This window comes from Colossoma macropomum, unplaced genomic scaffold (genome assembly GCF_904425465.1).
Source record: "Colossoma macropomum unplaced genomic scaffold, Colossoma_macropomum, whole genome shotgun sequence".
Lineage (NCBI taxonomy): Eukaryota > Metazoa > Chordata > Actinopteri > Characiformes > Serrasalmidae > Colossoma > Colossoma macropomum.
In genome coordinates, this window is record NW_023494807.1 from 4,222,948 (window position 1) to 4,250,005 (window position 27,058).

Below are 27,058 nucleotides of genomic sequence, written 5' to 3' on the forward strand. Positions count from 1 at the left end.
AATTCCATTATTTTTGAGTTATATTTTGTAGTTTTTGTTGTTTGCGAATTTTTCCACTTTAAAACCTGGAGCTACAGATGGCGCTAGTATGCTCACAGGGACTTTCCTTTCTCCTTCTGCTGTTTTGCTGTGTTCTGAGTACTGAGCGGGACGTTGTGAGGTACTAAACCTGCGACGGACAAGTTCTTGAGCGCCATGCTCTCTCTTTATTCTCGACTTCAACACAGAAACCCTGAAAATAGATCCATCCCGCACTGTTGACCTGGTGCTGCTCGAACTGTTTGAACACATCTGCACTGACCAGCCAAGACAGTGAACAAAAGAAAAGTTATTAATCACCGTTAAAGTGTTAGATGTTAACACTTTGTTGTAGTTTTATTTTAATCATTTATTCGGCCAAATTTTCTGACTTCTTTCTTTTACCTGAAAGTGCCTGTTTTTACCAATTTTGGCCAAAATGTTTCACTGCCTGAAAATTCGGTGCATCCCTAAACAGCATGTCAACTCAATCTGGACTAAGGGAAAAAACTGTGTACATTTTTACAAGATCTTTGGCCGAACCACCACAGTAAACTCACAGCAGTATGCCACACTTAATTAGTCACAAGGAAAAGATAACATGTCCTGGTTTGCATCACATTTCACAAGTGAAGTTCCTTTTTAGGACTTTGGTCATAATGTCAGCTCATACAGTAGATTCTTCTTGTTTAGCTTCTGCAATCTGGTACTAAAACAGCACCAATTTAGGACCCTTAAGCCTTTCATGAAGTTCATGATTTGAACAATGTCGCAATAAAGAATGGTAAAATATTACCTTCAGACAAAATGAACACTTTTCCATTAAATAAACAACGACGGCATACTACACCTCTATCCACTGTTAGGCTGCTTTGAGAGATCTTTGAGAACTTAGAAATGAATCTAACTTGATTAAACATAATATTTCTTACGGTGCAGACGGCTGCTGCTATAGCTCGGACCTCAGTTGACGTGGCAGTTTGCATTATCCTCCATCAGAAATAGAAAACACATTCACACATTTGACCACACACACGAATCTGAACAAGAAGTGAGTCTTAGGTCATAATTCCAATCAGTCCTTCATCGCTTGTCCCGTTGCCTTCAGGGCTATTACACGCTGTTATGATGCCCAAGCCAAGTTCTGCAAGATCCTCCTGCATGCTTGTAGTCATCATCATTTTAGGCTCCAGGCGGTTACACAGCGTCCTGTACGAGGGCAGAGGGTAGCCCAGTTCTCGCAGGAATTCATATCCTTTGACTCCGACGGCACAGCGGATCTTGCGGGCGGTCAGAACTGTGTCGTGTGACCACACGGCCCGCCGCGAGCGCTTGGCCAGGGTCAGGGCCCGGATTTGGTCCTCATATAGAAACATCTGCAGTCCTTTCTCCATCTTGCTCAGCTTGTGCAGACGTTTCTTCATCTCCTCCGCCTGGACGGCAAACAAAGGGAGAGCAAAGATAAGAGTCATTTTTGGCTACTTTTAAAGCGGTCAGATTTATATAATTTCCCCCTTACACCAAATCAATACTTAAATTATCACTGGCTTCCCTGAAACAGCAAGAATTTGTTTAGTAATCTTAAATAGACTTGCTTACGTGGTTTCAGACATTATATGACATACTGTTATATACAAAAAAGGACAAAAAAGGACACAAAATCCAGGCTTAAAACAACTGTTTTTAGTTATGAATTGTACTTTTGCCCATTTTTATGGAACACAATGAACACAATACAGTGCCAGAAACCACATAAGCGAGTTAATCTACCTCAAAACTCAACACAATGTGATGCATATGTGTGTGATTTAGGCAGCCAAATTAGACAATGCTGAACTGGTGGACATGAGCTTCCATTATTTGTTAGGTGTGTTAGCCTCCGGTGCTTAAGCAGTCGTAACGAGAACGTCTGGGCTAAATGTGTGTGGGAATTTAGACTTATTAGGCTGGGAACAAACTGAGAGTGAAATTTCAAAACCAATCTAATGCTTCATTAAGGCAGAGCTCAAGGTATGGGGCTATGGTGCACTCGTCAACATTGTCCAACAGACAACAAGCCTGTCGCTAGCCAATGGATCAAGAAGGGCCTGGGTTCGGTTCCCCGGGGTCCTTTCTGTGTGGAGTTTGCAGGTTCTCCCTGTGTCTGTGTCGGTTTCCTTCCACAGTACAAAGACATGCAGTCGGGCCAATTGGACACGCTAAAATGCCCCTACATGTGATCGTGTGTGTGAATGTATATGTCTGTCTGTCTGCCCTGTGATGGACTGGCGACCTGTCCAGGGTGTTTCCTGCCTGCTGCCCAATGACCACTGCGATAAGCTCCAGCTCCCCCCCGTGACCCAGAAGGATAAGTGGTTTAGAAAATGTCTGTATGTGAAAAATCCCACAAAAACTTGTTAACTAATGGTAGTGTTTCGCAAGCCAGTCTGTTTTGCTTGTAGCGGCGATTGAACTCTGAACGTTTAAAGGGCATAGACAAAAAAAAATTGAAAGTGGGTTTTTGAGGGGGGGTGCACCCATGTTTGCAGCAGATTTTGTCCCAATCCACGGCTAAAAATAACATAAATAAACATCTTATTCATCAGACTTGCCTACGGTCAAATATGAGCGTAAAACGAGCACATGCACATTTCACATACAGATTTGTTATCAAACTCACGTTTGGTAAATTTAATGTTAAAACGGCCTGAAAATGCCTGATTTGTGGTCAAACCGTCAACATTATTGCAAATAAATAATACCAGCAATACCAGTAAAAATAGAAAATAACACTGACAATACTAAAAACTTTCCACACAGCAATCCTTGTACTAATTGGATGTACTAATTCTCTACTTGCAGTGATATAAACAAGTGCTGCGACTACACATTTTATCTAAAGACTTTTGCTTGACACTGACATAATTCATTTTAACATTATAAACAAGCTCTGACCAGTAGGGGGAGTAGTGCACCTCCTAATCAGTCCCAAACTCTGCCTTCTGAAGAAAACCACTGGCTCATGAAAACTTGTTTTATTGACTCAGTATCGAAAAATCTCCAAGAATTAGTGTGTGCTTCACATAAACGATATGTATATAAGGGCAGATTTGGGCCTGCTTGTTGTAAATGATACGTGAATAAGGTACTCATGAATGGGTGCTTGTTCCTGAATCAGACGTAGAGAAGTTCATACATCATTCAGGACGGTCAGATCTTTCTGATGAATAAGGGCCACTGTCCCCTGACATGTATTCACAGGCGCTGCGAGAGTTGTTCTAAAAAAAGCAAACTTCAAAAACATGTCTTGGCTGATCAACTACATTTACGATAAGGAGAAAACTGTTAATATGATCTTTGGCCAAACCCTTTGCTTTAAGGCCTCATCACAAATCCTGAAGGTTTATCATCCTGAAAAACTGTTCAGTAAGAGATTAGACAAAATGCTGTTAATATATAAAATAAACCAGCTGCCCTTCAAGTAACACAGAAACTGTGCCAGCAGAAAGAAATTAAAAACCAAAAGGGAGAGTGCAGGCCAAACAGCTTCTATTTTTACTCGTTTTTGTTATGCTCCATCTCCCAGATGAGTTTTGGCACTGAGGATCACTCTGAGCCCTGTCCTGTTTGTTCTAACAGAGGGTGAAGCACTGGCCTCTCTCTGGAGCCGGGCGGTGTGCTGCTGCTGCTGCTCCAGCTGACTTTTGTAATGCTGGCACAGAGAGCACGGCCGTTCCTCCTCCGCTCTCTGCCTTTCTTCTTCCTCTGGGTCCACTCGTGGCTGCCGGCGGGCATAGCCATGGTCCCCGACGTTCAAATCCTTCTCTGCTGAAAAAATAAGACAAAATTAGACATTATTACAGAGAACAGGAAAAACCCTCCTCAGTTCATTTTAACAATTATATGTTGTGCAATCCATTAGAAGTTAGTTTACCTGTCACCTTTTACAGTCCAAGATAAGTGTGAGACTGCAGTAAGAGAATATTAAGGATTTTTTTTTTTTTCAAGAAAATTATTTGTTTTAACAATTGTTCTTAAATGAAGTGAAATGAGGAAAATTCTTACAAGTTTTTCTGAGGAAAAATATTCAATAAAAAATTCAAGAGATCTTTTTTGAATCCGCAGTTGCCCAAAATTAAGTTTAAATTCTGCTTTAAGGGATGCTTCTGAATGCAAAGCTTTTGAACAACATCCGAAATGTTTTGGATCATCTTTTAATAATTTCCATAATCATAAAACTCTTCTGTCTACAGAACTCATCACATACAGCATAAAAATGTGTCTTTTGGCAGCACTAAACTGCACTCATTCTTTTTGCCTCATATCTTAATGTCTAATGAGTGTGGGCCTTGGAGCTAAATTCTGTCAACAACACCAGTGGGTGACTCCACCGTCAGATTAAAAACTGTTTTAAGGAAAATTAACGAAAGGAAAACGCACAGTAAAATCTGTTTAAATTGAGAGGGAACGAGAAATTTGAATCCAAAGCATGGCGTATTTGAGAAATGACGTCCGAACCTAACCAACCTCAAGTGGCTGGGTTTGGACAACCATAACTAGACCGATACCTAGATTAGTATTACGGACTACAGACAGATTACGGGTAAATGCAATGCATATTTCGGTACAGTTATAAGTGGACAAAATAATCAGACGTTTTAGCAAACAAACAAGTAGACAAGTAAACCTTCCTGCCAGACACTGAATGAAATGAACCTAAAGAAGCGAGTTTCTGCCACCGGTACACAGCCAATATATAGCCATATTATATACACATATATATCTCATAATAATGAGAAAGTGTAGTAATGAAAACTATGACTTGGCCAATTATGATTTCGTCATTACTATGAGAAAATAAGTTATTGTTGAGATGCTAATTCATAATTATGACTTGCCAAATTGTAATTATGAGACTGTCATAGTCATGACATTACATGATTAGCATGAGATACTAAGTCATAATTATGAGATATTAGGTCATAAGCATGAGATTGTAGGTCATAATTGTGACTCAGTGTCTCAATAATGACTTACTATGTCATAATTATGACTTGCTGTCTCCTAACTATGACTTAGCCTCTCATAATTATGACTTACTAGGTCGTGATTATGAGATCGTAAGTCATAATTATGACACATTCATTCATTACTATGAGACACTAAGTCATAATTACGAGATATTAAGTTATGAGAGTGTAGATCATAATCATGACTTAGTATCTGACTTGCTATGTCATAATTATGACTTATTGTCTCATAACTATGACTCAGCGTCTCATAATTATGACTTACTAAGTCATACTTATGAGATCGTAAGTCATAATTATGACACATTCGTTCATAACTATGAGACACTAAGTCATAATTACGAGATATTAAGTTATGAGAGTGTAGATCATAATCATGACTTAGTATCTGACTTGCTATGTCATAATTATGACTTACTGTCTCATAACTATGACTAAGCATCTCATAATTATAACATTTCTTTATAACTGAGAAATTTTCTAGCTAAGTAAGAAATTATTATGAGATACAGCCTCATTATTATGATATAGCAAATCATAACAATGTGATGTGTGTCATAACGGAGATACTAAGCCTTAATTATGGAAACTTTCTCATTATTATGACTTCTTAAATGGCTAAATATTTTTCTCTGGTGGAGGAAACGGGCTTCCACAGGCACCACATGCCCACTCAGACACGTATTGACCTCAGTACCTGCTTCATGTTTAACTGGGAGAACCACATGAGGAGTGATGGGTGAGGGTGGGTCTGGGACATTGAACAGTGTGGGGATCGCATTGGGCTTCAGTTTCCTCCCCCCTGCTGGCGAACGGGCGATTTCTTCAAACTGGCTCTCCTCAAAATGATCCTGCAAGCCATTCAGAAAGAAGTATGTTAAGAAAAGACCCAACGCCACCAACCTAATGTCGGCTTTCCAGACTTTTCTGTCTCATTTAGAACAGAAACGAGTGAAGGGCGAAAAACTTTAGCAGCGGTCTCTGAGCTGATATGAGCCAGTTAGTTAGTTCCACTTGCCTGACACAGTCTGGAGCAGGGGGTCGGCACAAAGTCCCGGCGACAGTTTACGAGCCACTTTCTCATCCGCACTGGATCTTTCGGGAAGCGAAATAGCTGCTTTCCGATGGTCGTAGAGTTGGAGCAGTTTGGAGCAGAACATCCACCCATGGCGGTTTACTTATATCCAAACTAACGTTAGCTTGGCAGCTAGCGCCACTACGGCGGACACGTAGCTACGCTAGCAAGCCAATGAACAAGCTGTACGTCTCACGGGAGCTTTTCGGTCGAATAAAACAGCCAGTAGAAATATGTAAGTCGTTAAAAATGTTTTTGAGCCAGGTAACCGGCCCGCCCGCGTAAATGTACACAATATTTGCCTTAGAAAGAAGTGCAACCCCGAGTTAGTTTGAGCCAAAATGGCGCCTGTGGGTTTTTACAGGGCGACCTTAGTGACTTAGGCTGAATCCCTAATCAATCCGTACTCCCTATATAGGTGCACTACATAAGTCGCGAAAATGTGATTTTCTACGCCTAAATGCGCACTAAATGTCAACTCATGTAGCAATTCGGTTGCCGTAGTACCCCGAACAGCTTTTTCGAAGGCAGATGATGCACCATACCTCGATGTTTCAAGACCTACTTAGTGCACTACATAGGGAGCAGGAAGCCATTTGAGACACACCTCGGTGACGCGGTGCAGTTGGCCGCTTACACGGCTGCCTGCGCGATTTTCTGAGGAAAAACTCACTCTTAAAAATATTGAGGAGCCATTTAAAACGTACCGCGTCTGCTCTAAATGTTTTGATGTCCCTTTTATCTCAAGAGAAATCGTTTTCACTCATTTTATTTTCATATGAAAACTATTCCTCCGGCACGGAGAGGACGAAACTCAGCATCCTCACAAGGAGTAGGAGACGATTTTGTGTTTGAGATAAAGTTGGGGATTTTATTTTTGTTCTAAATCAACAACAGTGAAAAAGAAAGAAAGCGACAACATTGTACTCCTGCAGTAGTTGTGTTTAAAAAGGTAGATAAAAGCAGAAACGCGTCCGCTCTCTCGTTTTCGAGCTTCCTCAGCTGCGCTAGCTAACGTTACTTTCCTGTAGCTGTAAAATAAAAGTCCCCTCGTTGCCACCTATTAACTGCTGACACACTTTTCACGTTGACCAGGTGAAGTAAAGTAGCTGTGGGCAGCGCAGTGCTCATATAGCGGAGTTTTATTTATTTTACAAACAAGCAGAAGAGCGGAATGATGACCAAATCCATGGTGGTGCCCGTTATAGACGTGCAAAATGACAATTTTAAGGAGCTTTGGCCTTCAATGGTGCTCGCCTTTAAAACGTCCTCCTTCATTGCGTTGGACACGGTGAGGATTCGCACAAACAGGCTAAAATAAATATAAAGTTGTTTGTAATTCTGTTTTGTCAGTAAGCACCAATTTGACCTCCTTTTCTTGTAGGAACTGAGCGGTCTTGGCGCACGGAAAGCTCTTCTCGCAGAGTGAGTTACACTGTACTGGTTGATACGATATTTATCGCGATATTTGATACACGAGAAAAAATGAAATTTTATGTAAATACGCTTAAAAGGGATTTTTGTTAAAATTTCTGTATGATTAAATGGTTACCATGTCAGCCAAGTCATTCAGAGTGGTTTGGTGTGAAATGCTCCGTTCTAGAGAAACTGAGTTGTTTACTTATCAACTCCAGTTTCTTTACAGTGATTGTAATAAGAACCCCAGGCTGCGATATTTACAATTCAAATATAACCATTTCATTTGTGATTCAAAATGAACAGTGAACCTAAATGTGCCTAATGAGTTTTTATGTGTAATGTTGATCAAGGTAAAATAGCGGTAACTCTGGAAAACATGTTTTCCGTAGGTACAGTTCAGCCTTACAATGCTGTGGTTGTAACTCTCTGCCATAGAGAGGTTTATAGAAACACATTTTAGGCCTAAATCTTCTCAAAATTATCGTAAAACACCGTCTCAGACATCACATTACCATTTAAACCATGTAATAACTGTCTGTGAGGGAGCTTTCTTCTTCCAGAGGTTATCGGCACCTCTGCAAACAATTCTGATTTGGCAGGTTTCATCTTCAATACTGAATCATAAAGGAATTTTAAAAATTCAATGGAATTCCCCTTTAACATGACAGTGCAGCACAAATATAGTCAGTAATTCTCAATCATAACTGACATTTTAAGCACAATTATAGCAGCCAACTCTCCTGTCACTTGTAAAATGGCCCAGTTATGCAGTCTGAGCTATTTAAGTGAATGTTTGTGGGTCTTGGTCGAGACATTGTTAATGTTTTTGTGTGATGTTCTCTTAAGGTCAGTTGAAGATCGCTATAAAGCGATATGCCATGCTGCTCGCACGCGCTCAGTACTGTCCCTGGGGATTGCTTGTTACAAGAAACTTAATGACAAAGTAAGTGTTCCACCTTTGCAGACATGGGCTGGTAATGTTGTGTGTGATTATCTTTAACCACAGGCCTCTTTAATCTTTGTTTATAGGCCGACAGCACGTACCTGGTTCAAGTTTACAACCTGACGCTGTTGTGCACGGAGGAGTACATCATTGAACCTCAGTCAGTGCAGTTTCTTGTGCAGCATGGCTTCGACTTTAACAAACAGTATGCTCAAGGTGTTCCCTACAACAAGGGCAATGATAAGGTGAGTGGCTTAAAAAGAAGGACACGTTTTTTACTCTGACCATCGTTCTCCCCCCAGGAAAACTGATCTTTTTCTAATACACATTTGGATTCTGCTGTAAGTCACAGGCCTCACAATGACTCAGTTTGATTATGATTTAGGAAAAGTGTCCATCATAAAATTTAAAATTTCTCTGATTGGCATTTTAATCCATTTAGGAATTATTTTTTAAAAATGTATTTAAAGGAGCATTCAGGCCTGAACCGGTCATTATCATTAAGCTGGCCTTACAAAGCCACTTCACTGAAATGATTTTCATTGTCATACTTTGCAGGACTGCAGAGCCTATTCAGGGATAGCGCTCTTTTGCTTTTGGGATCGAGCACTTTGTCTAGTCTTCATACAGCATTCGTTCAAACGTCTTTATTTCCCCCCATAGTAAATGAATAGTGGAATTAGGAACCACCAGTCCTGGCTGCTAGTGTAGCCACTGCTGTTCATGCCCATTAGTACTTCTTTTTCTGCTGCCAGGCAGCAGATTAAACAGTCTGACCTCAATTATTGGCCCCGCAGCCTTTGTGGAGTTTTTTAGTGTTTAAACAGGAAAATCTCGCAGTAGAGTCTGCTGTGACACCAATTCAGGAGGCCAGTAAGCTTGTTTAAAACAGGTGCAGTGATGGTTACTTTTAAATTTTGGCTGGAGTGTCCCTTTAATGCACATATCTGGCTGGAGGACACAGTAGTGGACTGTAGACAGTAAAAATAAATTCCCTTTTTTGGGGATATTTTATGTTTGAAAATCGCTTGAGACTTTTATTTTGAATAGAATTTAATTAGTGTTCCTAAATTAATGCAGCTGTATCGACACCTTTAGGCGGATGTGTTCTAATGCATTTTCAAGAAATTGTATTAAAGCATTATTTGATGATTTTTTTTTTTATTTATCTTGAGGGAGGAGATGCCCATGGGGTGAATATGCGCACCTTGTATGTGGAGCTCCTGAGGGCGAACAAGCCTCTGGTGGTCCATAACGGCCTGATCGACATGGTGTTCCTGTACCAGTGCTTCTACGCCCATCTGCCTGAAAGGCTGGGCACGTTTATAGCTGACCTGTCGCAGATGTTCCCTGCCGGCATTTACGACACCAAGTATGCGACAGAGTATGAGCTGCGCTTCACCGCCTCCTACCTGGAGTACGCCTATAAAAAGTGGTACGTTTTCAGAAAATATGTGTAGTAATTAAAAACACACCAAAACGTCAATGAAAATGAACATTTGCTATATCAGTTGTGTCTAATATCTAAAACTATAGGCCTGTTATCTTTACAGTAAGTTGGACAATGCCAGATCCGTTGAGGCTGGTAAGAATGGACCTCGTTTGTTCCTGGAGTTTTGTAATTACACCGGGCGCCTGCAGAGCTACGTAGACTACAGGCCTTGCTTGGACAGCCAGAGCCATGATGGCACCCTGAACATCTGCATTCAGTTCTCTGTGAGTTCCTCTTTGCTTTTCTTTCAAAATTGCCTCCCTGAAAAGTTTACTGGATACTGATCTTGATGTGCTGGAGGAATTGTTAATGTGAATAAAATAGTAAGTATTAAAGTGAAATAAAGTGGATTAGTTGTTAAAATGTCTCTAATTGAAAATAAGTTAAAATATAAGCTCTTTTTAATCATCTATAATGTTCTTAAGATAGACGTGGTTATTCTGACTGTATTTATCCTTGTTTGTGTGTCAAATATTCAAACATTAAATATTACTTTTTAAGCTGGGAGACTTTCACCCAATCCCATGTCTTCTTTTTACCCCTACCCCTTGTTTTCGAGTGTCTCCTTGCCCCTTGGAACTGAGTTATAAGGGGTAGTGGTTGAAATCTTCCCTCTGAAATGGGACCCTCAGATAAAAAGAGCATCACTTCATTAACAGCTACCAGCGCTGCTCTGTAGGCGACTCTGCCAGTCTGCAGTGACAGCAGAGGAGGGTAAAGTTCAGCTCCTCACTGCTGGGCTTTAGTTACATTTCGGGCATCATATGACTTCAAAGAGGGGGGCAATTATTTATTATCGCTCACCTCTCATTCTTCAGTGATATGAAGCTGAAGTCAGATATTCAGCAGCTTCTCGTTCAGTTTTCCTGTTCCACTTTAAATGGAGCAGCAGTTACATTCTGGTGCTTTAGGCGTCAGAACTGCTGGACAATTTAAGGTGGAACGGGAAAGTTAGCTAGCTAGCTACCGAGACGTCAGCATACTGTTAGAGATTTTTATGCTTGTTTTGAAGAAAACGGCCATAATACATTAAAACCACATTAAACTAAGAAAATACAGTGGTGACTGGAATTTCAAACCGTGAAAATTCTCACGTTTGTGGGTTTCTTTGGTCTCTTGTTCAGCCATCTTGCCGGTTTTTCTTTTTTTCTCATAACACTGTTTGGAGCCTCTGAAAAACCTCCATTTGGAGGGTCATGTAGCCCCAACACTTCACCCTCCCCCTCTATCTCAACAAGAATCAGGACACCCTACCCCTAGACCTGAACGCACAAAACGGAGGGCTAAGGGGTAAGTGGTAGGGACGAGGGGTAAAATGGGATCGCACAACATAAACATCTAGCGTTCCTAAAAGCTTACAGTGGTTTTCAGCCTGGAGGTCTGAGATAATTATGGAAAAATGTACACAGGACTATATTTTTCACATATTTTGAATGAATTGGTATAAAATCTCTGCACCAGTGATATCTCATAGTCAGTATTAGCTTAAAAGCAGTTCATAGTTGAACAGCCAAAAAAAAAATTAAATTCTTATCTGATGCAGTGTGAAACAGTGCTTAGCCAAGCAGCTAAACAAGCAGCTTACTTTACCAGCTTACATGTGTAACATTGTGATTATTAACTTCTGTACGTCCACATTGGTCAGAAGAAGCAGATATGAGAACGCGTTTCTGCCCATTAGCATTATTCATCTTATAAACATATCACTGTTGCTAAAGAGCTTTCAGATGTTTGCAAAAATCCCTTAACATTTAAAAAATATAAAGCGGTTTATTTATGATCAGTAATCGCATAATCTTTCATGCATTTGGTTCCCATCATGCATGATAATTACAGCACTTTATGCGGAGTGTAAGTCAGGCAGCCAATCAGCCTAGAATTTGGAACAAGCATTCTTATTACAAGCCTAATTGCCTTTGTAAGAGTTGTTGATGGGGCTAGTCTGGTCATTGCCAGTAATTGTAGACTGATAGTTATTCCTGTGCTTGTTTGCTTTGACAGGCTTACGGATGGTGTCCCAACGGCGCTCAGTGCCCCATGTCGCACGACACGGACCTCATCATTCAGCAAGACGAGAAAACCAAAGAGGACAAAAAGAAAAAGAGGAAGCGCAGGAAGAAACAGAAGGCTGCCCGGGAAGTGGAGGAGGACAGTTTGCCTGAAGAGAAGAGAGCTCACCTGGAGGACATGGAAGTTCAGGGTGAAGCGGTAACCACCTGTGAAACCATGGCAACAGCATCCGAGCACCAGCAAACCAGTGGAGAGGTGACAAAAGTGACCTGTGTTAATGACTCTGGTAGCGTAGAAGGGGCTGAGAATGGAAGTGGTGTCCCTCCAGCGCAGGACTCGACTAGAGACGATGGCAAAAATGCGCAACAGACGTCTAAAGGCTTAACTGGAGCCAGAGAGAGAAAGGTGGAGGGAGGAACCCACAGAGCTGGATTCGATGCCTTCATGACTGGTTACATTTTCGCTTTTGCCAGCATTTTGAAGTCAGATGAATCTGTTGCTCAGGCTGGAATACCTGGGTGTGTGAACAAACTGTATTTGAGCGGCAAGTCTGTCCCGCTTCACGTGGTCAAAAGCACCTTCTCGAAGTCCTCCAAGGCTCATGTGCACAAAATGGAGCAAGTGTGGGGAAAAGGCTCCTGCGACAGCAGCACTGTCAAAGCAGATGGAACTGATGCATAAAGAATTCACTTTTTAATTTGGGGTAAATAAAGAAGCACATTTGATTTTATTAATACTGTCATTTGAACTGTTTTCTTAAAGATTAGTGCTGTTATCGTGATATTGGCTTGGTATCGCTGAAGAACACAATATGCAGATTGACATATATTTTAACCAATAACAGTGTTTTTGCTGTAAGCATTCTAACCAATCATAGGTCTTCTGTGGATTTTTAGCTGAATTGACTTAAGAGTTTGGTCAAACTAATGTAGGACAGTCTTTAACCACGTAACATTTATTGACTGATGAATGTCAGTCGTTTTTAAACGAATGGTTCAGCAAATAAACAGACTTATACAATTTTTTCATTACCACCAATATGAGCTGCGTTCCAAAGCCTAGGCTGCATTTCTCGGCCACTACGTCACAGAAGACCATTTCAAAGTGAAGCACACCTTCAGATGCAGCCTAGAAATGCAGTCTATGTTCTGAGTGATCTCGAGGACACAACAGATGTATCCTTCCATGCCTTCAGTTACCCACAATTCTCTGCGCACAAACGGGAAGGGGAGAAAACAGCATAACAGCACTACGGAAAACCATGCACCATGCCGGGAAACAAAGCCATTGGAGCAGAGCTTGTTTTAAAATTCATGTTGTTCACATCCTTGAATTCGTCTTCGTTACCGTATAAAGTGTAAAATGGGTGATTAATTTAAGCATTGGCCCATATTTTGTACATCATCCATATTTCATATTTTATTCATCTGTGTTTATACTATATAAAAGCATCTCCTCCATTTCTGTGAAGAAAAAAAAGCAACAAACTCCTTTTTCTCTCACCAGTTCCCTCACAAGTTTTGTGCTGCAGTTGTAAGCGGCGGGACCTTTCTGGTGGCGTCACCACGCAGCCTCGATAGGACAGTTCCATTTGTGTGACCGATAGGCTACCAAGGAGGAGTCTTCATAGGACAGTCCTACCGAGGACTCGCACTACCTCGGCTGCAGCCTAGGCTTTGGAACGCAGCTGCAGTTGAGCATCTGAGATCTGTGTGGTGCCCAAAGTGGATAACAGTTTCACTGTTGTTTTATTTACATTAGCTCACGTGTGTCAGGTTCCAGTCCTCGTGGGATTCAGCTCATCAGCAAGGCTTTCAGGAACTGAATTCAGAGCATTAGATAAGAGTAAACATTGATCTCTACAGCACTTTGGCCCAGAAGGGCCCCAGTTTGACATGCCTGTATTAGCTTTGTAGCTCCAGTGCAGAACTAAAGAAGCAAACTTCGGACAACAAAACTGTCTTGACCTATTGAGGGCATTTGGAGTAAAGGCAGTCCTGGTGTCAGATGCCCCACCAACCAATCATCATGCGCCATTAAACCCACTATTTTCAGTGCACACCCAGTATAAAAGGCTCCATTACAAGAAGTATAAAAGTTTACTTCGATTAAGATAAAGTGATGCATGCTAGCACTCCTGCATTTTAGGGATGAGCTCTATGTTGTAGAAAGAAAAATTAGCACAGATTTTCTTTATCGACAGACCTTTGTTCATTTGCTGTTCTCTCTTGTTGATTCTCTCCTGAATGTGTGGCTCCTTTGGACAGATCTACCACAGATTATTTGCTCTTATTTGTCATGCTGCAGCAAAACAGGCACCTCCCTGGTTTTCGGATGCCCCGCTCATGGTTTAGTTCTGGCACCAGGTCTGGCTATGGGGAAAAGTGACTTGCAAGGCATAACAGAATCACATGCAGCAATAAAATCACAATATTAGTATTCTGTCCTTGTTATGCAGCCCTTGATTCTTTGATGCGTCTTATCTTCTGCGGGAGGCTGAGCCGGCAGTTTTCAGACACATCCCAGAAAAAAGTGGGAACAATTCAATACAGACAAATTTGAACAACACAAATCATTAAATTTATTTTTTAACCAACTGAATACATACATGCAAATATACATTAAAAAACAAAAAAAAACAAAAAAAAACTGAAACCATATGAATGGAAAAGAAGGTCCTGATCTGTCTTTGGTAGAAATATACACCTCTGATTCAATTACGAATCCACACAGTCAGGAAGAGAAGGACCAAAAAAATAATAATAATAATAATAAAAATAAGAGAAACAAACAACATTATGTACATAAATCTGTGTTCATCAAACAGTATTATTAATATGCTGTACACATAAGTTGACCAGCAGGGAAGTAAGACATAGTAAAATCAATTTTTCTTCATAAATATCAAAATAGATCCTCTCTATAAAACTAGTCTGCTTCGGTTACATTTATTGCATAGAAATGTAGTGACAAACTCGGAGAAAAAAAAAAATGAAACCATTAAGTTCTTTTCTCGTTTCAAGTGCAATTTACATGTTTTAAGTAGTTACAGACACAGACTCTTCTGAAGACCTGAGAGGTCAAAGCGTGAAGAAGATCCAGCTGGTGCTTAACTTGCACTTAGAAGTCGCTCAACCTTTGTAATAGACAGCTGCAGGAGCGACGCTCGTGTAAAACATGGGTGAAGTGATTGTGGGAATGGAATGTCCAGGCAATTATCAAAATGTCTGCACCAATAAGCTGTGAATACAGACGCATTTCAAAATGGTTTATTGTAATTAGCAAAACCCATTTTATATCTACATAAACACAGAATCTGTGAGTTTGTCAGAATATAAAAACGTGTTTAACCAATTACGAAGTAAACATAGTGCAAGGGTGTTAAAATACATTCAGACAAGATGTGTAGATTGTAATAACCCATTAGCCCTATGCAGCATATTAGCTTATTTGTTCTCTGTCTATGTGAGCTCTTGGTTTGTTGGATAACAGTCTGGATCGGTGTTTCACTCGTCACGCCACACACTTCTTTTCAGCACAAAAAAAAACAAAAAACAAAAAAACCCAAATGTGTGCTTAAGTTAGGAGGGTTTCCTTTTTCTTCCAAGAAACAAAAGAAAATGTACATCTTTTAAGTGTATTAAATATAATCATGAAAACTATGTGCACGACATCTGTTCACGGCAAATCCCCTCATTCCTGACCGCTGGGTCAATCTTCGGGATGGTTTCTTTTAGATGTCGCAGCGGGACAGAAGGTCAGGTGACCCAGATGCCCGGCAGGGTGCGAGGACGATGGAGCGGAGCTCCTGTGGCTCCATGGAAACGCTCAGGCCAAGAGAGTTCCTGTTGGTCGAGGAGGACAAGGTCAGCATATCCTCTTGATCCTCTGCCTCCATGTCCTCGCAGGGCACTGGCCGCTGTCCGTTTCTGTTGTGCAGATGAACCAAGCCCAGGCTTTGCTCTTTATTGTCATCGATGGGGCTGCCTCTGCTGCTAGAGCAGTCCATGGCTTCTGCCTCAGTGTCAGTGGAGGCAGGGCAAGACCAGTTATCGTCTGGCTCCGCCCCTTCGTCTGCTTCCACTCCATACTCTGTCCTTGGCCAGTAGGTGTAGGCAGGACACGACTGGCTGAGCTCTGGCTCTGGCCCATCCTCTTCATCTGGCTCCACCTCCCTCTCTGCTCTCGGCCTGTACGGTGGGATCTCCATCACTGCATATTTTTTGGCCCAGCCGCTGAGCGCCTTGGTCCTAGCCTCTCCGGCCTCGTTCCTGGCCGCGCAGAAAGCCTCGGAGAGGGCCGGCTGGGGCGAGACGGGCAACGAGCGGCACTGCCGGCCGGGCAGCTGCCACAGTTCGGGCCAGGGAGCCGAGGATCCGCTGCACACGGCGCCGCTGCTGGAATTAGGCTGCGGCTGGTACCCACTCAGAGTGCCGTGCGGAGAGTGCAGGTCAAACATAAGAGAGAACACCGACTTGCTGGGCATGTCGAAGAACTTGATTTTGCCGCCCTTCAGATCCTCCCTAGCACTGAAGGGGTTGACCTTAGGGACCCCCCGCGAGGGTTCCCGCGACCCTGGGCTGTAGTTAGAGTCCTGGACGTTGGCCTTGCGGCCCGGCTTGCGGGAGAAGATGTCGGACTGGCTGCGAGAAAGCCAGATGTTGCGCCGTGGACGGGGCGATTTGGGCGGGATCTTGTCGTCCTGGAGGACGATCGGGTTCAACCTCTTTATGCCCTGGAACTTATCTCCTGGAGAGAGAGAGATCCAGTATGTTCACATTTGAAGAGGAATAGTTCTGTCATGCTAATGTTGCTAACAATGAATGAAAGTGAACAACCATCATTCAGTGGCCTACATGACTGCATGCATTACCAGCACGTACTTGTTTGTATAGCTGAAAAGGTAATCAAACACCAGAGGGCGCCAGAGGGACATATTTAATACATATGGGATTAAAGCCTGAAGCAAAGTCAATAGCGCAATACTGATGCTGATACCACACATACCACAGTTTCACTGTGGTGAACTACATGCCATTTAGAGGGAGGCTCTTGCTTTCAAAACATTTAGAGAAAACAACATTGCAATATTGGCATTAAGTATTTTAGATAATAACGAAAACAGCGTCGAAGCACAGCCAAACGGAAGTTTACTGAACATTAGCGGAACAGCTCAACCAAAACAAACTTGAGCCTGCTCAGGTGGCGAAATGTTCCTGTAATAGAAACAGAAATAGAACAGAAGTGAAGCGATGCCGAATGATGGATGGGGAATCCGCTGAGAAAGCTGAAGCCTTCAGGGAGGCCTTTCGCTTCTTGTTTTATGCCCAAGTTTTTCCCCCCTCTGTTTGTGCCCTGGCCACGATTAACTGCCAAAGGAAATTAGAGCACGGGGCTGTAAAACAGAGAGGGTAACTGGAGCCTGCATGCAAGCAGACACCGTGCATTAGCAAAGGAACTCTCATTAGGAACGGCCAGCCGTGGCTCCACCACCGGGCCCGTTTACAGCTGACCGACAAGAGACGTGGGAGGAATACTTGACGACGCGTCTGGCTAAGGACACTGTCCTGCATGTTTTACAGCTTCCTTGTTCCAAGAAATCACTGCGGCCTAGCTGTTACATGGAACTCTGGTGTCGGATAGCGGGACCCCAGCCATGTGGTTCTTGCTGTAAAACCCTCACTCACTGCATACAAGCTGTTTTATCACTTCTTCACACTGAAGCAGACGACTGAATCATAAACACGGTGGGCACCAACTCTCCTCTTGGAGATCTACTTTCCTGCAGAATTTAGTTCCAACCTGCATCTAAGAGGCTACAGCCCCTCCTTACCCAAACTAATGCATTTTATCCAGCCAATCAAAGACTTCTGAAGACACTGAGCTGGAGCATTTGAGGCGGACTGTGTTTGGAAGGTAGATCTCCAGGGGCATGGTTGGGGACCACAGGCCAAAAGTTTTGTCTGTGCAACAAAACAAAAAAAGCTGTATTGTCCCCTGTGCTTCTGATATTGTACTGTAATCTGTCATGATGATCACACCGATCATATTAACATCACCGGGCTTTTGTGTTTAAGTTAACTTGGTCAGTAACCGATTGACTTTGCTGACTAAACGTTGCCGTAATGGATTTGGTGCTGCATCCTGATCAGACTTGGACGATAGCCCGATGTTACTGGATATCGTCGATGATGAACAAGTAAACTGATGGCGATGTGTAAAAGGCGATAACTGCCATTTTGTAAAAGAAGCGAGAGTTAAGTATTTGTTAAGTATTATTTCTCTCTGTTACGCACTGTAATGTTAGCTTTACTGCACGGATTCCCCTTAATTTACTTTATGTGAATTGAATTGAAAATAAATACAGACGTGCTTTGGAACTTCAGCTTGCTTAACAAGCTAAAATGACAAAGTTAGCGTAGAGCAGCTAAGTTACCTCTAACCTGGAGAGAAAGTTGCTCCGATCCTCGTCTATGGCCAGTGTGCAGTACTTTTTGTACAGATTAAGTGTTCCATTATGAAAACGCCGCTTTAACAACCGAAAATGCCTTGTTTTAATGTGTGAAGCACGTGGCACAGCTTTGGAAATCACTTTCCGTCTGAAATTTCTCCAGCAAGGAGTGCCATTAGCACGCAAGTCACTGCCAATCTGCAGCAGAAGAAGCTCTTGAACGCACGTCATTGGTAACGTTTATTATAAATGACAGATGAACTGGTTCTCAAAAGATGTTGGGTTACTCAGTATCATAGTATTTAATGTTTTAGTAAAGACTTTTATTAAAACTGAATATTATAAACTCAAATAGAGCAGAAAGTAGGTCAAAGCTGCAGCAGACTGCATATATTTATTAATTTCTAAAAATATTATCAATAACAAACTAGAAAATATCATGCTAATTATTTTTAGATATCGCCCCAGACCTAATCACGATATTTAGCTTTTCTAAAATGTACTAAGCTGGAACAGACAAAATAGAACGTGTGTGTGTGTGTGTGTATATATATATATATATATATATATATATATATATATATATATAATTATAATAACCCTGCAACTACAATCATTTTTATTCAGTGTTATACAAACTGCACTGCACTAAATCCAACTAAACAGGCCTAATTGTGCTTACTTTGTAATGAAACGTAGTCAGTCAGTGTATTTTAAGTAAAAAAGCGTACTGTGACATAATTTATCACAAAAATATAAGCAATACAAATACAGGCACAATAGCGTCATACTGGCCACCCCTAGCGTCCTATTGGGATCTTTTAGCTTAACCAAAAGAGTGTGTTTCAGCACCCTGTACACACCTTTGGGGATAGTCTTTTTCTCAATCTCTGTTAGGAGGTGGAGCCTCTCCCTCTCTGAGTCTTCAACTTTCAGGCGCCTCTGGATCTCCTCCAGCCTCTTCACTATGTCTGGGAATGAGGGCCTGAGCTTTGGGTCCATCTGAAACACGTTACGATACAAAATGTCAGAAACAAGGAATGAATGCCAGGCTATGTCAATTAGTATGATGAATTGTGCAAACTGCCTTTCAGCCAGTGTTGGTCAGGACGGCTTACATTGCTGCAGTTTTGTTTTTAATCTTGTTCTTAACCAACAAGAAGGAGAAGACCTCAAACAGGCTGCCAAATACAGATGTGCACTAAAATATGGTGTATGGAAAACAGCCTTCCTTGGACAGGGTGCGCAACGACAGTACTTACATTGCAGCAGTTGAAGGCCAGCTGCAGGAAGTCAGAGGGACAGTCTCCAACCATGTGCTGGAACGCGTGGTAATCCAGCCCAAAATTCTGCCGGCAAACACAGAAGGCACTAACATAACACAACCTCAGACGCTACATGTGCTTTTGACATTAGGCACCAGCCCCCTTAACAGTACAGCTGGGGACAGTGCATCCAAAAGTGATGTGCTTGCACATTTTCCAGTATCTGGACACACGTGTCTGTACTGAGCTTGATTTGTACAAGTGGGAGGACTTTTCACAACAACTCACTTCAGTGCGGGGCAGGTAGTCTGGGTCAGCCTGTATCCTTGCGATTACCTCGCACAAGATAATGCCGTAAGAGAAGACATCAGCCTGGAGATGAAAATGGAGAAATCATATACAATAACCACAAACCAAAGCTTGTGCATATGACTGAACGCCGGGCAAAAATAGGAGCAGGCAAGTCCTGATCTGATCTGAAAGACTGGTACTGGAGCCAATCAAGGCATGGACTGGAGTCGGCTATATTAAGCCTGCTCAAATTCAGTTCCTTAAAGTTATTTTGGCCCATTGTGCTCTGTTTAATGCTACCATAGAGGTGATGTAAATGGACATTGTGGCAGGGAGGGATGTTTTCAGAAGCTAATGAGTGGTTTAAATGTCTGCAGTGAAAAAATGACTACAAACTGCATTACCAGTGTTGAGAGAGCTAGTCGCTTTTTGTCAGAAGTCTATGGTTGTTGCATACTTAGCGGTACCAGCTCATTCAAAGCTGAGAAAAAGGAGTACTTCATGTATGTTAAACAAACTTGAAATACAGGAGTAGCATATATATGCATGCTATTATTCATTTTTTTAATAAGGGTGTTGCAAGATGATGCATGCTGAATCAAATACAGTTTGATTTTCTCGTTAGAAAATGTAAGATAATGGAAATGGTTTCAGTGCTATTTATATAAATTCCCATTATATTCCTAAAAGTGATAATTAGGATTAACATAAAAAATACTCTCGATCTCGAAACTGGGGGATAAAAAGGTGTTTGGTTGGCCTTTGATGGTTGATCAACAAAAATGTTTGAAAAAACAAACAAAACAAAAAAAGGAATTGCTCAACAATACACAGTTAAAGTTATTTTAGTATTTATTTTATAATTCTGTATCGAAAATATATCTGTATTGTTCTGTGATGCAAAAAACGACAATTCGTGTTGCATCATGAAATTTGCGTATCGTTACACCCGTAGTATTAAAACAATCAGATCATAATCAGTTGGAATCACTTGCCAAATTAACAATGTTATTTTATTTACAGTAATAACTTAAGTGTAGATTTAAATATTGCAAACTATGCATCAAAAAAAATCTTTTGAAATGATTTATTAGAAAATGATTTACTGTACAATTTTTGTAATTTATTATTATTTTTTTATTTGTCTTTAAGATATGATCTCTACTTCTGAAATGTGATAAATTTTTGATATTTACTTTATTGGACTGGCCCGAATAATCTGAGAAGTTGAGTACATGTTCATTATGTTGCTACTTGTTTCTTTGTTTAGTATTTGAAAGTCTTTTTTAAGCCCAAAAAAAAAAAAAGTTGCTTAAAATATATTTTATCAGCAAAGGTCTTTAAAAAGGACAGTAGCTGTTATAATGTATGGAAACTGTTACAGCTAAATAAATTATAGCTGGTTTACATGAATGAATCTTAAATTCATGCCAGGCATTAACTTCACCATGGTAACACGAGCGTGATGAATTTAGATAGGTAAGCACAGTGATCCTTATCCAAGTGCTGCTATGCGTCCAATCCCCTCTGACTCCAACTCAGTCACGTACCACTTCAGATGGGAATATTAACTGGTTGTCTCTTTCTTTTCTGATTAAACAGTGGGTTAAAAACTTGACAGCAAAAACAGCAGATCTGTTTGACTGAGATGAAATCACTATTTGTACCCTTGTATCAGAGAGGAGTCTCCTCCACACACTGCTAGCATAGCCCAGGAGCAGCTCGGTAGCTACCACATCAACAAGATCACCATATTTCAGTACATAGGTATTATTTATTTATTGATTCTTTTTATTTTAAATACAGTTTAGAATGCGACAGAAAGTCAAAAATGTGTGATTTGACTGGATCTCTTTGGAGTTTACAGTTCACTCATGTTGCATGTAGTGCAGCTGGTGTGCAGTGAAATAGTGATTAAAATGGAAGCGTATTTGTTCCATTAGACTGATGACTACAAATGATTCTAATCTGTTTTTAAGGATGCTTTCAAGAATGAGAATTCGAGTACTCGTTTGGAAATATCAACAGATATTTGAAGCTTGTAAAATGCTTTTTGTAAAGGCAGAATATTTTATTATAACACAAAGCAGTTATCATCTGGACAACAGGACTAAAACCTCTTTGAACCCTGTTGCACCAGATTAACATATTTATCACTTTGTTCACTTATCGGAATCCAATTAGTTTTTATATTATTTAAAAATGTTGATTTTGAAAAGCGATTCCCAAGTTTTGAACAGTAGTGTACTAAAATAAAGTGTCTTTACTGTAGTATTTTACCTAAATTATTTTACCTGGATTGGTTTCAGTAACTTTAAATGTACCTTAAGTGTGCACCGTGCTACTGTGTGTTATATTTCCGAAAAAATACAGACATCATCAGATTGGGCTTGGTATCGGATCTAATGTTAAATTACCTAGCTCAGCAGTAGGACTAGGGCTGAACGATTTGGGGAAAATATCTAATTGCGATTTTTCTGACTAAAATTGCGACTGTGATTTAAATTAGGATTATTTTCTATAAATTGAGGATCAGACCTGTTTTTTTGCTCAGTAAACCCAGAGTATCCACTTTTCTGGCTTAAGGCTTGACACCTTAATGTAGCGAGCCAGAAAGCCAGTAAATTGTGGTTATGATGTCACAACACCTGGAGGTTTGGTTGCCTCTGATTGGTCTAACTCTACAGGCAGTATACAACTCAGTGTTATTGTGTTAAATTTCCCTCTTAAAACTTAAAGCTCCGTTTTTAATAATATAGGCTATAATTTTAAAAAATTACAGATCTTGCGATTTCGATATAAAAATGATTAATCTTTCAGCCCTAATTAGGGACGTCCCTGAACAAAACTGTGTCTTGTAGAAAAGTTCACCTTCTCATTGTATGGTTCATCTCTCAGCACCTCTGGAGCCATCCAGAACGGAGAACCCACAACTGCCAGCTTTTCCCCATCAGCACTGTACACAAATACACAAAGAAACACGTCTACATGAGGATAAGATACTACACATTCTGAACACATTCACACAGCCTTCAGGAAGAGCCCGTCTGATCTGGCAGTGCCACGCCCCCAGCCTGTCTGAAGGTGAGGAGGGAGGTCTTTGATCAGTTTAATATGAGGAGATGAGGGCTGAGAGTGTGAGAGAATTACAAGGGACTTCCTTCAGCTGCTTTGGTATTATTAGCTCTCTTAAGAGTTCACTTCTGAACGCTATGTTCCAGCCAAATCAGATGACCCCCTGCACACAGTCTTACGTCCTCTTTAACTGGCTGTGCTCGCTCGCTTTCCCCTTTACTCCAGCATGGGCAAAAGACTGCAGGTTTCCACTGCGTCATCTAACACAGCAAAGTTCATTGCGCTGTGTGCTGTGTCCTGAACTGCTGGCACTAATCGGGCCTCATCAGTGCCGTTTTGGCCGACTGACGGTAATAAATCGACGGTGACGGTCGGGTGTGAGAGAGAGCTGAGAATCAGCAGATAAGGAGAGAAATGAAAGCGTGCAGGGAGCAAACAGCACTTTCAAGACGGCACACAGAAAATTTTCAATGCTTGTGCTAGTCTCACAGGGCTAGATGTGGTCTCAAATGTCTGGGGACAACCATGAGAAACTTTGGGCTGAATGTGGGTGGAAACTTAGACCTATTTCTAAACCAATCCAATACCTGGTGAACTCAAAATAGAGGGCGATGGTGCATGTCAACACTGTCGCTCTGTTGTAAGCCCCTGTGATTGTGACGCAAGTTATCATGGCTGAAAAATCCCCTCAAAACTTCCATTAAGTATGTAGATGTCTGTTGCACATGCAGCGAACACATTACATGCGTTAAAATGAAACATGCAACAGAAAAATTGTTCCGTTAAACTGGACTATACATTAGTTTTCGTAGATATAACTGGGTATATAATAAAACGATACAGCCAGAGTAAACGTGATGTGGAAAAAATGTGTCTATGTTTGAGAAAAGACGAGCTGTGCAGTCATAGGCGCTGAAAACATGTCATTTTGAAGAAACGAACGTGAGCTAACGATAGAATTTCACTAGCTAGCCTGCTTCCCTTGTGTTATTGATTGTACCCATTAAAAAAAACGCACACGGAAGGGATTTAGAGGCAGGTCTGAGAGTGGGCAAATGCTTCAATATTGCTGCAATCCAAAAAATTCACAGGAAGTTCCCAGCCATGTAGTCTTGGCACAAGATCACATCTGATTCTTGGTGACTAGGTCCATGCTAGTGGCAAAGTTTTATCACTAGGGAGGCACATTTTTACTATATTTGCTACCTGAATGTCTGAATTCAATCAAAACAGGCACACGAAAAACACTGAATATGCTTCGATAACAAAAGAATTGGAAACATTTCTTTGACCTCATACCTCATCAGTTAAGAACATGTGCCAAACTCGTTTTATACCCTTTTGAGTAGCCTCTTTTACCCGCTCGGTGCCAACCTCACAGTGGTTTACTTTCACTTTCACTCACTCAATTTAGCTTAAACACGGACATTTAAAGATTGCAAGACATTCAAGCTAATCTTTTACTCTGAATGTTGAAGTTTTACAGTCTTCTTCCCACTCCTGCTATAAAAAGAGTTCCTTTTCACACAGGTGTGTTAAATATGTGCATGTTGGCTGTCCGCTGTAGTCTCTGTGGTGTGTTTGAGAGCGAATTTTCACAGGACATTAGAGGCAATGCTGACAGAAATTGATTATCAGTCGATCTCAGCTGGCGTGAGTTCTTCCACATTGGCTTATTGTGTTTGGGCAGTAAGAGCCAGTAATCTGCACACGCCGGGCACTTCCGAAAAACTATTCATTTGATTTGCATGTAATGCAGGATTAACAGCACTGATGCAAACTGTGTTTCTTTCTGTTTAACAGAAACATGTTTATGTGGCCGGGAGTCAATGAAATGTGGATAAAACTTATCATTATGTGGATATGAGAAGTATTTAATAACCAGTGTAAATAGGCTCACTCACTCATGACTGGGGATCTTCTCTGCAAGGCCAAAGTCTCCAACAACTGCAGTGTAGCCGTTTTCATCCGATTTGATTAGGCAGTTCTGCGATCACACAAACACAGAAATACACTTATGATGCGTTTATATCTGTATGTCAGTTCCCATAGCAGAAAATGATATTGTTGGGCAGAGATTTTAGATATCTTAATCTTTTATATTAGTTAAAGGGCCCACATCATGAAAAAAGAAAAAAAAAATGCTATTAAAAGTGAGTTTCAAAATATATTCACTTCCCAGCTCAGACAGTCCATGAATGAAAATTAAGCCAATGATTTATATACAGTTGCATAAGCTTGAATATCCCAGTCAAATCGCAAGTTTTGTAGATTTTCTAAATGTAAATAAGTTAACACATCCTCTACAAGAGAACGTAAATATAACTACTTTCTCTTATTGCCTATTTAGCCTACCTATTCACATTGAAGTTATAAGCAGTGTTTCATGTTTTTTGAATGAGACACAATACAGGGCAGCCAATCAGAACAGAGCTCATTTACATACACAAGGGTTAAAGGCTTGTTCAATTCTAACGATAAAGAGGTTGATATTGATCATGTGTTATAAGTTATGATTTAATTAACTGTCTGTGGTAAATAAACCCAAAAGCATTTAATAACTGGGTGGCTCAGCATCTAGATTACAATAAGGGCCAATTAAGTGAGCTAGACAGAGATGTGATACTGGGGGAAGCCAATGTCAAGGGTGATTCCCAAAGTGTATAATTACAGGGAAAGAAAGTGCAACAGCTGACGGTCTACACAGGAAATGCCAGTGCATTCCAGCCACAGCTGATGGCTGTGCACCTGTCCTGCTGCTGATTGGACCGTTCCTCCTATTTAGAGTACACAGAAATGCTGCGCTGCTGCAGACGATCATCTGTCTCTGATATGACCAGGAAAAAGTTTCCTGAACTGATGCTTTCTAAGACAGAGAAAACTGGCATCCTTGTTTTGAATCACGAGACCTGTCAAAAGCAGCGATGTGAATAGCAGAAAAGCACCTCCTAGTCTGCGGTTCCATTTTGGGAAGCATGCAGCGGATCAGCATGTTAAATGAGAGACAAAGCAAGCCAAACGTGACAGAAGAACAGTTTTACTATGAACACGTTTGAAAAATGCAGAAATTCTAATGAACTGAAAGCAGTCTAGAAATGCAGTGAATGAAAGCAAAGCACAGTCTAAACTGGGCGAGTAATGATTCACTCATCTCAGCTCATTCGATTCACGATACTGAGTTTATGATAGTTTACTTCTATTTAGTTATTCTAACAATATTATGAAGTGTGGACGAGGGAAAACGTTTGAACATGGTTTCTGCATCACAATGTATTGTGTCACCTCTAACATACATTACTAGCCCCTTAAAACTGCAGGCTTATTAGTTCTTAATCTTAAGAACTGAAAACTGTTAATATTTATTGAGTAACCGCTATGAATTATTCAGTGACCACTATTAAATTATAGCTAAAGCAGTGGTTTCCACTCAGTGGGCCGTATTCATATTGTAAGGGGGCCACAATTTTTATTTATTTATTATATTTTTTGTACATAAACATACATACATACAAGAGACATAACATTTAGACATTTAACCAAACCAATCATTTTAATTATGACAAATATTAGTTGTAATAGTTATATGCAAATATAATACATCAAAAATATGGTCGAGCATAGTCTTGGTCTGGGAAAACGCATGACAGATGTGCACAGTTAGGGCCTGGCTATATATATATATATATATATATGTGTGTGTGTGTGTGTGTGTATAACATATATACATATATATGATATATATATATATATATATATATATATATATATACACACACACATACACACACACACCTCGTATCTCCAAAAAACCTACTTAACCTTTAATGTAAGTCAAAGGAACCAAAATTTGTTCCAAGTCCTTTTTGCATTCTTCATGAAATTTACAAACAATGTAAAGCACAACAGCAGTTTTCAAACTATGTCAAATACTGAAAAATGACAAAAACGGAGATCCGAGGTTTATATATATGTATGTGTATATATATGTATGTGTATATATATATATGTAT

The 27,058-nt window shown here is 40.7% G+C and overlaps 3 protein-coding genes across 5 annotated transcripts in view; 1 reads left to right on the top strand and 2 right to left on the bottom strand.

Annotated features, from left to right (window-relative positions):
- Positions 1-421: 421 nt before the first annotated feature.
- si:ch73-382f3.1 (uncharacterized protein LOC100151273 homolog) lies at positions 422-6,790 on the bottom strand. Of its 2 annotated transcripts, none has more exons than XM_036556482.1 (4): positions 6,046-6,790; positions 5,725-5,878; positions 3,653-3,822; positions 422-1,451 (listed from the first exon to the last, which is right to left on the bottom strand). In XM_036556482.1, exons 1-4 carry the CDS (start codon positions 6,193-6,195, stop codon positions 1,077-1,079), a joined length of 849 nt encoding a protein of 282 aa, XP_036412375.1. In that variant the 5' UTR covers positions 6,196-6,790; the 3' UTR covers positions 422-1,076. The 2 variants fall into 2 exon arrangements, with proteins under 2 accessions (XP_036412375.1, XP_036412374.1); XM_036556481.1 differs by having other exon boundaries at positions 3,653-3,825; positions 6,046-6,786.
- An 8-nt stretch (positions 6,791-6,798) lies between these two features.
- Positions 6,799-13,547, top strand: toe1 (target of EGR1, exonuclease). 2 transcript variants are annotated; one of them, XM_036556480.1, is made up of 8 exons: positions 6,799-7,393; positions 7,487-7,527; positions 8,368-8,464; positions 8,551-8,709; positions 9,640-9,899; positions 10,018-10,180; positions 11,958-12,669; positions 13,473-13,547. In XM_036556480.1, exons 1-7 carry the CDS (start codon positions 7,277-7,279, stop codon positions 12,645-12,647), a joined length of 1,527 nt encoding a protein of 508 aa, XP_036412373.1. In that variant the 5' UTR covers positions 6,799-7,276; the 3' UTR covers positions 12,648-12,669; positions 13,473-13,547. The 2 variants fall into 2 exon arrangements, with proteins under 2 accessions (XP_036412373.1, XP_036412372.1); XM_036556479.1 differs by lacking the exon at positions 13,473-13,547 and having other exon boundaries at positions 11,958-13,026.
- A 1,623-nt stretch (positions 13,548-15,170) lies between these two features.
- The window catches only part of tesk2 (testis associated actin remodelling kinase 2), a 60,718-nt gene continuing 48,830 nt past the window's right edge, over positions 15,171-27,058 (bottom strand). Inside the window, exons 6-11 of the mRNA XM_036556478.1 lie at positions 24,953-25,035; positions 22,845-22,929; positions 19,971-20,054; positions 19,680-19,766; positions 19,281-19,419; positions 15,171-16,715 (exon numbers count right to left, since the gene is read on the bottom strand). Coding sequence (XP_036412371.1) covers positions 15,700-16,715; positions 19,281-19,419; positions 19,680-19,766; positions 19,971-20,054; positions 22,845-22,929; positions 24,953-25,035 — 1,494 coding nt within the window. The 3' untranslated portion in view covers positions 15,171-15,699. The remainder of the gene's footprint in view (positions 16,716-19,280; positions 19,420-19,679; positions 19,767-19,970; positions 20,055-22,844; positions 22,930-24,952; positions 25,036-27,058) is intronic.